This window comes from Mytilus edulis, chromosome 7, assembly GCF_963676685.1.
Source record: "Mytilus edulis chromosome 7, xbMytEdul2.2, whole genome shotgun sequence".
NCBI lineage: Eukaryota > Metazoa > Mollusca > Bivalvia > Mytilida > Mytilidae > Mytilus > Mytilus edulis.
The window spans coordinates 65,869,939-65,881,348 of NC_092350.1; the positions used below are offsets into that span (position 1 = coordinate 65,869,939).

The window sequence follows — 11,410 nt, forward strand, 5'->3', positions numbered from 1 at the left end:
TTTAAACATCTAAAAAATATAGTAATTTGATGATAAGAAAATTGAGTAATAAATGTTTACTAAGGTTAAATAATAGAACGTGGCTGCGTACTTACACATCCTTGCCAACTGTAATCAAAACTTATATAATTCAAAAATTCCTGAAAAGTGTAAGGGTCCAGTACGGAAGCCGTAGTAACTGGCCACAAGTGATGACAGGAAATTAGTGATGGTAGGAAAAATGAGTGACTCTTCTATGTTTTTTCATTAATGCCCTCTGGGGAAACTGTCCTCAGCTTTCTTATCCAAAAACTTTCCCGAGCAAGTCTGTCGGCCTTTGACCAATCCTCGTTGTGATCTATGATAGTGATGGTAAGTTTTTTAAGATCAGCTTGGGCGTGCCCATGTGATCTTAAATGACGACTTACGGGGAGGTCGGGCTTGCATGTGTAGTCGCTACGATGACCATTCATGCGTTTGTTGAATGGCTGTTCTGTCTCGCCAACATACTGCATGCCACATCGACACTGAAGAATGTATACAACATTCTGGGTTTTGCAAGTTACATTACAAAATATTGTGTACACAGACCCAGTGGAGTGGCAAGTAAATGTTTGAGTATTCACTATTTGTTGGCAAGTCAGACATCGTTTGTTACCACACGACTTGCACCATCCTGTAGTTGAACAGCTTTTATTAGAGGAGACGGCAGCTTTTACAAATAAGTCTTTTAGACTTGCTGGTCTCCGAAAAGCTAAGACAGGAGGATCGGGAAAGATTTTGGATAATTTTGGGTGATTGGCAATACTTTGCCAATTGGCACGGATCAAACGTGAAAGGTTTGAAAAAGCGGGATTGTATGTTAACACAAATGGAACTATTTTGCTGCGCCTCTTCTTTTTGTACTGTAACAGGTCTTTGCGGCTGTTATTGTTAGCACGCGCAAACCCCTTATCTATGTCCCATTTCTTATAACCTCGTTTGATTAGAAATCCGCGAAGTTCCTGTAACCGCTGAGTGACAGCCTCCTCAGAGGAGCAAATCCGCTTTACTCTGAGAGCTTGACTGTACGGGATACTTTTTGTACAGTGTTTGGGGTGACAGCTTTGGGGAGAAAGGTACTGATGTTTATCTGTAGGTTTACAGTAGAGGTCTGTTGATATGACACCGTCCTTTATAGATGTAGTTGTGTCCAAGAAAGATATCTTAGAGTCGGAGAATGTTGATATGACACCGTCCTTTATAGATGTAGTTGTGTCTCCGACTAAGATATCTTTCTTGGACACAACTACATCTATAAAGGACGGTGTCATATCAACAGACCTCTACTGTAAACCTACAGATAAACATCAGTACCTTTCTCCCCAAAGCTGTCACCCCAAACACTGTACAAAAAGTATCCCGTACAGTCAAGCTCTCAGAGTAAAGCGGATTTGCTCCTCTGAGGAGGCTGTCACTCAGCGGTTACAGGAACTTCGCGGATTTCTAATCAAACGAGGTTATAAGAAATGGGACATAGATAAGGGGTTTGCGCGTGCTAACAATAACAGCCGCAAAGACCTGTTACAGTACAAAAAGAAGAGGCGCAGCAAAATAGTTCCATTTGTGTTAACATACAATCCCGCTTTTTCAAACCTTTCACGTTTGATCCGTGCCAATTGGCAAAGTATTGCCAATCACCCAAAATTATCCAAAATCTTTCCCGATCCTCCTGTCTTAGCTTTTCGGAGACCAGCAAGTCTAAAAGACTTATTTGTAAAAGCTGCCGTCTCCTCTAATAAAAGCTGTTCAACTACAGGATGGTGCAAGTCGTGTGGTAACAAACGATGTCTGACTTGCCAACAAATAGTGAATACTCAAACATTTACTTGCCACTCCACTGGGTCTGTGTACACAATATTTTGTAATGTAACTTGCAAAACCCAGAATGTTGTATACATTCTTCAGTGTCGATGTGGCATGCAGTATGTTGGCGAGACAGAACAGCCATTCAACAAACGCATGAATGGTCATCGTAGCGACTACACATGCAAGCCCGACCTCCCCGTAAGTCGTCATTTAAGATCACATGGGCACGCCCAAGCTGATCTTAAAAAACTTACCATCACTATCATAGATCACAACGAGGATTGGTCAAAGGCCGACAGACTTGCTCGGGAAAGTTTTTGGATAAGAAAGCTGAGGACAGTTTCCCCAGAGGGCATTAATGAAAAAACATAGAAGAGTCACTCATTTTTCCTACCATCACTAATTTCCTGTCATCACTTGTGGCCAGTTACTACGGCTTCCGTACTGGACCCTTACACTTTTCAGGAATTTTTGAATTATATAAGTTTTGATTACAGTTGGCAAGGATGTGTAAGTACGCAGCCACGTTCTATTATTTAACCTTAGTAAACATTTATTACTCAATTTTCTTATCATCAAATTACTATATTTTTTAGATGTTTAAATACGCAGTCTCTGATGCAACTGCCCTACCGTTATCATATTTTAAATATCATACCAGTTTAGATCGGTCAGGACTGTTTATTGGGACTGTATTTCCACGCAGTTGTTTAACATCTCAACTGTCAACACCTTTGGGAATTAAGAGTTGTGCCAGTTCACATCGTAAATAACTTTTTTTATTTTTGGCATATTTTTGTAGTCTTTGCGGTGTGTTTGAAAATTTTAAAATTGTTCCAGCGTTCGCTTAAATTGTATAAATCAAGATTTTGATAGAGTCTTAATTTGAATTGACATGATTCATTTTTCATCGTGCAATTACCGAAGAAGGATATCTGTTATCCGAAATATCTAACATATTGTTCGTTTTATTGTGTTTTTGGTGATGTTGTATTCTTTTAGACTTGTTATATATTATATTATGTAGTGTACTGCATCATGTTTATATGATCCATCGCCCCGTAAGATTTATCGTTGACTATTTATTCAGTCATTTTATATATATATATATATATATATATATAAGTACGTCTGAGTCAGTGACAACTCTACAACAGATGTATCCATCGGATCGCCATCAATGATGGTGATACATGGCTGTGTACATAATGTATATACAACTCGTCTAAACATCAACCCAACAATGTTAGATCTGTAAATTTGCTTTCGCAAATTTTTGGTTCTTCCCTCGCCGGGATTCGAACCCATGCTACTGTGATATCGTGACACCAAATCGCCTGCACTGCAGCCGTCCCGCTAGACCACACGACCACCTGGGCTCTCAAAAAAAGAGCTTTCGCTGGCCGTGTGTTACCTTTCCTCGTCAGTTTTAATCTAGCGGCGTACTACAATACATGATATATAAGGCATGAAGATGTTATTGTTACAGATCAGCTAAATTATCTATAGTAAAGGATCCTACAAATTAATGTAATATACAGTCACAGAAAATAATTATATTTATAAGTACGTCTGAGTCAGTGACAAATCTACAACAGATGTATCCATCGGATCGCCATCAATGATGGTGATACATGGCTGTGTACATAATGTATATACAACTCGTCTAAACATCAACCCAACAATGTTAGATCTGTAAATTTGCTTTCGCAAATTTTTGGTTCTTCCCTCGCCGGGATTCGAACCCATGCTACTGTGATATCGTGACACCAAATCGCCTGCACTGCAGCCGTCCCGCTAGACCACACGACTAACTCGTCTATATATATATATATTGTTTAAAGATGTCAATCTTATTTTCATAGCTTGTATAAACAACTATACAAACAAAGCAAGCAAGCCAACCAAAGTTTTACTTTGCAGGTTTAAGAAATCAGCTGTAATGATTTTATTCAGTTTGGCAAATGTCCGAGCCTGTTAAAAAACGAACAAACTGAAACTACAGTTGCTGACTTCACTACCTTCAAAACAAAGGGAACAGTTTGGAAGTCCCATATACTGAAATGTGACCAACAAAAATACTTATAGATTTTGTTAACACTGCCATGTATGTAAATATTTCTTCGCTTTTTTTACGAACATAAAATTCAATGATCCCACATTTGCCTTTAATTATCTATACAAACATTGCTGTACTTGTGAATATCAGCACCGGCTGTTATCGACGGCTTACTTTACACCAGTAAGTTTGTCTCATGGGTAATTGTGTTTTTTCGCTGTTGTTTTGTTGCTTCTGGTGGACAAATACATGAAATCTCTGTGCCATCATCAAACACACGCCTGGTAAACCATCTAATCTCAACCAAATGGTTGAGACGGGAAAAAGTATTCTGGCACTTCCTGTTAAGCTTATCTGGTTCAAATTATCCAAAATAAACATAGGGTAGTTCGACTTTTCGTCAATTTTCTGAAAATCGATGGGTTTTTTGTAAAATAGGAGAATGTCATGCCATAGATAATTGAATTAGGGTTTCTCTCGTGAATAACATGGACCAATATGATTTAAAATGACATCGGAATGACTTTTCTCCAGCAGGTAAATGTGGCCAGTGCAATCAGCTACTGACAAAATGACAGTGATATCATTGATAAACTAACGTATATATCAGTGAATTAGTATTTTTCTAAAACCTTATAAACATAAAATTACAGTTTGTTCTTTTTCTTTACTTATATATATGCATTAAGCGAAATATGCTATTAAGTATGTCATGTTGAGATTTTCTGGTATCGGTTGAGATATTCTGGAACAATGTTGAGATCTTCTGGTGAATGAAACTTTAAACTATAGCTTAGTATCAATTACATATACAACCGTCAAAACGTTCCAACTGTCATTTAAATCTTGTCTGTAGTTATGACAGCAGATTCTAAAGAGACCTTTGGTTGTAATAGATTCTAGATAGTAAACAACTGTGTGTTTTGTAAAGTATTAAAGTTCTAGCGCTGGAAATTAATAGTCTAGCGTTTGAGATGCAGTTTTGCACAGAAACTATAAAGTCAATAATGGTGTAATTGACATCTCCAAAAGCTAGAATTTATTCCTACATCGCTTATCTTGACATCTCAATAGCTAGCTTTTAGATATCTACATCGCTATACTTAACATTTGCAGTGCTGGTGTTAACATCAACATAACACAGAACTTGGTTTTAAAAATCGTTAGCACGAGACAATTTGCATCCCCTGCGCTATATTTACATAATCAGTGCTTAACTGTGAATCTTCAACACTAGACCTTTATCCTGACAGCCTCATATCGTGGTATGGGGTTTCTTCTTTATGAAGAATACATAGACGTGCCACAGGAATGGATCTCTTTTTCATTGTCAAATTATATATCAACGGGTAGCAATTTCACCAAAGTAAATGTCAGTGGATCAGTTATTTTCTATAACGTATTTTCTATGTTTAAAATCAACATGAACAGGAGTAAAACTGCAAAGATTGTAGTATGATGTTTGAATGAGTCATTAACGCCCATTGTCTAACTACATGCATATTCAAGACGAGTAAATGAAAATGTTGCACGAATATAAACCCTCCTATGTACTATATTGAAACGCCGTGTGTGCTTTTGAATGAAATTGATATACACGTCCACTTGTATTTGTGTACTTCTGATGAGTTGCCCTTTTCAACTGATTTTTTTATTCGTTCTTTAATGTTGTACTGTTATTCCAATTTCCCAGGATAGGGGAGGGTTGGGATCCCGCTATAACATGTTTAACCCCGGCACATTATGTAGTATGTGCCTGTCCTAAGTTAGGACCATGTATTTCAGTGGTTGTCGTTTGTTCATGAGTTACATATTTGTTTTCGTTCATTTTTTTTTTAAATAAATAAGACCCCGTTCACACTTTTTATTGATTTAAACTAGACCGGTTCACTTTAGATCGGTTTAAGGGCTAATGTGAACGCATTGAATCGATCTTCAATCGGTCTAAACTAAAACACCAAAAGAGGTAGTTTAGTTTGAATCGATCTAAAGTAAACCGATCTTACTTTAGATGTGAACGCAGAGATCGGTTTAAACTAGAACGATTGAATCGAAAATAACGTATGCGCATGTATAGCGGCAAAACTATCTCTGAGGTTCGTTGTTTAACCCATATTTCTCTGTTAAAAGACCTTTAAAACAAACTGTAAACATGTTGTCTTCGCCATAGCATAGATTTGCGAAGTCTGTGTCTTCTTTTCTTATGTTGATTTTTTTTCTTTGCAGGAACCGCAGTATTTTCGGCGTCGTGTTGTTACTTCGTTGCTACAGTTATTTTTTTTCAAAATTAAAGAAAACTGCAATACATGTAACACCAGTATCAAAATTTTAAATTGTGATTCAAGAGAAACAATAACTTTATCCAATTTTTTTTCCAAGTGTGTGTATCAGTGTATCAGCACATGAATTTGATAAATCAGTTCTATTTATACACAGTGTTTACAGTTTTACGGGCAAAAAGGTTAGATCGATTACGTTTTTAATTGTAGTGTGAACGCAGTGGTTCATATTAGACCGATAGAGATCGATATGATTAAAGATAATGTGAACGCTAACTGGTTTTATTTAGATCGATATAAATTAGATCGATAAAAAAAAAATGCTAGTGTGAACAGGGTCTAAGGCCGTAAGTTTTCTCGCTACAATTGTTTTACATTGTCATTTTAGGGCCTTTTATAGCTGACAATGCACTATGGGGTTTATACCACATCTTCATTTTTTATATATTTGCTCATGGCCGAAGGCCGTACGGTGACCCATAGTTGTTAATTTCTGTGTCATTTTGTACGCTTGTGGAGATTTGTCTCATTGGCAATCATACCACATCTTCTTTTATATCTATATTTATAGTATACACAAGGTATTGCCCCACAGTTAATATTTTTCCCTTTTTAAGAACACATTATTCTAAATCTATGCCTAGAAGTGTTTACTTCTCACTTCAGCTGTGATCACACTGTACCGGATAGCACGAACGGACGCCTAACGGATAAATGAAAAGGGTTTCCGTTGACAAAATTGATATCCGCTGGGAGTCCGTTGATGAAGATACGGATTAAAAACGGAAACGGAACGTACACATACTGTAAAAAAATGGACGCCTACCGGATGTACAACGGACACTTCATCCGTTGAACGTCCCTTAATTCAAAGTTTTGAACATTCTCAAAATTTTCCACCGGACAGAAAGGACATTGATGGATAAAACGGATACTGAACGGACATAAAACGAAAACTAAGGGATGTCTAACTGACATGAACGGATTGAAAAAAGTTATCCGTTCGGCGTCCGTTTGCACTATCCAATAAGGTGTGACTGGTGCTTAAAACTCCGGTCACATCTCACCAGATAGCGCGAACGGACGCGGAACCAATAATTTTTTTTTGAATTCGTTCATGTCCATAAGCCGCATGTTGTTATCCTTTAGACGTCGGTCGATATCTGTTTCATTTCGCTCAGTGTCGGACTGTCCGCTTTATCAGTCGTCGTCCGTTTTGTTCGATGGAAAAATTTGAGCATGTTCAAAACTTTGAACGGACGTTCAACGGATGAAGTGTCCGGTGTAGCGTCCGTTTTTTTACAATACTCGTCCGTTATGTGTCCGTTTTGTATCCGTTATTTGTCTTATACTAAGGTATATAGGATTTTATTTCTGAGACAAGTGCCTGAGGAACTAGACATCAAAAGTTCAATGTAGGATAAAAAAATAATTAATTCATATAGTTTTTTTCACTAAAATGTCCCGAAATGTAAAACAATTCAAACTACAAAACTAACGAACTAATTTATTCCACGGGTAGTAAGGTCGTCATATCGAGGAGCGTTTAGTACAGTGATTTTGTCATAGTTTGGATAAGTTTGACATGGTTAATTTATGTTGCTTCCCTAAACTATTGTCTCAGTTCTATTCACACGAGCAGATAAAAAGCATATAAGATGCTTGAATCTGTATTGGGGGTCAAACGATCTATATTGGAATTGTTGTTTCACGAAATTAACGCAGAATAAGCAAGATATCGGAATTGCTATGGTTTGGTTAAGCGATTGACATGGTTCGGTTAAGAGTCTAGAAATTCGTCATGGTTTTGGTCAAGATTGTCATGGTTTAGATAGAAATAAATATATATGTGTTTCACTTTAATACTCAAAATTTTATTGATAGCGCCTGTTATTGACAGAGTTACACTATATATTAACTGCCGGAGAAGAAAAAAAGCCTGTTTAACCAAATTTAGTGGGTGTAATCGTCAAAGCGAAAGTTAAACATGTCATGTTACTTTTCGTAAGTTTTCTACAATATAAATTGAAAAGTCACTGCTCTTTTAACATGTTTAAAGTAGCTTTCGATATAATTTTACAAAAAAAAAAGACAAAGCGTTGCTTCTGTTTCACATGCAATCTTTTCTCCATATGTCCATACTTGACTCTACCGGGGATATCATGAGCGGCATCACTAGTCAAATAGCTAAAGACTTCTACTCAAAAGTGGCAGCCAGTCAAAAGTAATTCTTGTTTTTCATTTTCTTTTCTAGAAAACTATACATTTAATGGGTTTTTTTTATTTTAAATTTTGAACCAGTTTATGATGAATAAAAGGAGATGTGGGGTTATAGGTAACCCAACTACAAAACTAATTAAAAAATATTAAGAGGACATCAATAAGTCTTCAACCATTTACGAAACCGAATAGTTACGCGTGACATGGACAACAGTTTTAAAACTTATTGGTTTTAAAACTATAATAGGTGAAATTACAATAAAAAGTACTTTCAAAGTTCGAATTCAAAATATGAAAGATCACATTTCCAATTTTGGATTTAAGCCGATATAATGTTCAAGTTTATCAATTATTATTAGGAATCAATAAAAATCTTTGTAATATTGTATAAATGCATCGTGAATAGTATCATTAAATTATTTCAAATATTTTACTTTTTATGTAATATAGTTTCTATACTTTCTGAAAAAAAAACTCCTGCTATCTAGTTTTAAGTATGCGGTGGTATATTATTAAATGTGATTGAAAAAAAGGATTGAAATTCAAAGAAACACGTGTTATATTGTCCGCTACATGTACATTTAAACTGTGTACGACCTTAATTTTGACCTGGCTAGACAAGAAATCATCGTTTGTAATAGGACAGAACGCATAATAAGATGGACGAAGATGAAACAGATGGTAAGTTTGTTGATATATATCACAAGTACACTTCATTTGAACTTCTTAGAACATTCAATGATATATTTATGCTATCTATATTTGCCGTTTATCACTTTTGCATATTTGATTTTAAATTTACAAGGTAATATCAAATGTAAGATGACGTGGAAAATACATATATGAGACAGCAAACCAACAACACAAACATGAATTCTTCAACAATAGGATGAGTTAAATAGGCCAAACTCTATATCTGCTTGTTTCTATAAAATAGGTTAATAAATTGAACAGAGACAACCAGAGATCTGAAACCATCAAACTATTCTAAGTATAGCGTTAAACAGTAAGGTATGACATAGGACAACTTGCCGCGTCACTAGGTTCTAGACTTTTTTGATGAGTCGCAACTTCGGAATTCAGTAAACATGTTTTTGCAATTAAATGTGTAAAACCCTTCCTTTCACAATAGTTAGCATTTATGAATGCCTGTTTGGTGTCTGTGTTGAAAAGTTATATTTTCATGATTTCGTAGTTTATAACTTCTTTTCAATTTGTGTTACTAAATATGTTTAGCATAAAAACAACGCAGCCAAATTCATAATTGTGTTTTTTTTGTTATTTATTTACACGATAAGGCTCCAAATTTTACACAAATGCATTGAATTGGACTCATACAATTTTTCAGAGGCAATTGCATCTATTGCTCCTTTAGACGGGTCATTTGAAGCTGTTGGTGATACTGATTTAATTGAAGAAACAGTGGTTTCACTCAATAAAGATGATGACAAATTAGATGAAAACAATAACGAAGATCAACAGGGTTTGCCAAAAAGAACTAAAGCTCAGTGCGACATCTGTTCTAAAATTGTTCAAAGAAGATGTCTAACACGCCACATGAGAACACACGGGGATCAACTGATTTGTTCTCATTGCCCAGCGAAATTCTCAGATAGATGGGCTTTGACCGAACACGAAGCACGACATTCAAACCCTTTAATGTGCGATCTTTGCGGCAAAAAATATACATCGAGAATAGGCCTAAGTCGTCATTTAAGAGACCATGCTAGTTCACGCCCAATAGAATGTGATATTTGCCATCAACGGTTTAACGATAACGCACATTTTGAAGGTCATCGCAACAGTAAACATTTAAACTACAAACCGTTTAAATGTACCGTATGCAGCAAGGCTTTCGCTTATAGACAATCAATGACAAGACATGTCAAAGAATGTCAAGGGAATACGTCCTACAACTGTATGGAATGTAATGCTGTGTTTAACAGCAAGCGTTCACTAGACCAGCACCATAGTGGGAAACACGGCCAGAAAGAGCATACATGTATGTGTGGAAAGTCCTTCCGTTGGGTTCGATCATTCACCAGACATAGTAAAATTTGTAAAACAAAATAATTTATTAAAGTATTTAATAAATTTAAAAGTTGATTTTTTTATTCATTTCTAGCATTCAAAAAGTTTAAATGATATATTGTCTCATTTTCAAGATAATGACATTTTTAGATATCATAACATGCTCTTTTATGAGGAAGGATTTTTTCTTCATCTTTCCTATGGTACTGACGAATCCCTTGAGATCAACTGATTTGTTCTCATTGCCGACTTTTCCATTATTTTGTTCAGATTGGTTTCTTTTCCAATGAGATATTGTCGCAAGACTTTTAATCTTTGACAAAGAATTTCAAAAATGTCAAATAGTCCTTTCTTTAATTGAGTTACCTGTTCATTGTCTCTTAAAATATTAAGACTTTCATGTTCTAATGCTATCAATGAGTTTATTTTTTCTTTTATACATTGAATAACCTGCATATCGGCTTCGAATTCTGTTTGCTTTTCTAACCTGTTATGTTTGTCCTCATACCCCCATAGGTCTACCGGTATAGAATCACCACCTCTTCCCGAGTTAATTTTTTTCAGGTCAACACAAATTTTCCAGCTTTTTGTCGTGACGTCGTCTGTTGTGGAAATAAAAGATATCAATTCTTTTATAATTCCAGGTTGAATGGATTTTGGCAGAACTGTTGGCATGCACGACAAGCTTGCTTTGCTAGGAACAGCAAAATTTAATTTTGAATTTTCAGGATCAAGTTTTCCTCGTTTTCCAATATTTTCCATTACCAAGTGTTGGTTACCAAGTCCCCTCATGAAATTTAAAAATTTTGTATGGAATAGCCGAAAACCGATTTGCCAAAAACTTTTACTTCTATCGCTATAGCGCATAGCTGAGATTTTAGATTCAGAAAACCAACGGACAACATCTAAAAATAACAAAAAGGCTATACTCTGCATGGGAAATCTGTCTTGTAGTGTAAGATGTATGAAAAGCCAAAAGTTATCTCTTTGACTG

General features: G+C 35.9%; 1 protein-coding gene across 1 annotated transcript; it reads left to right on the plus strand.

Moving 5' to 3' along the window:
- The first annotated feature begins 8,974 nt into the window (after positions 1 to 8,974).
- Positions 8,975 to 10,458, plus strand: LOC139483341 (zinc finger protein 2-like). The gene is made up of 2 exons (XM_071267366.1): positions 8,975 to 9,066; positions 9,734 to 10,458. The coding sequence occupies exons 1-2, from the start codon at positions 9,045 to 9,047 to the stop codon at positions 10,456 to 10,458; spliced, it is 747 nt and encodes a 248-aa protein (XP_071123467.1). The 5' UTR covers positions 8,975 to 9,044.
- The last annotated feature ends 952 nt before the right edge of the window (positions 10,459 to 11,410 follow it).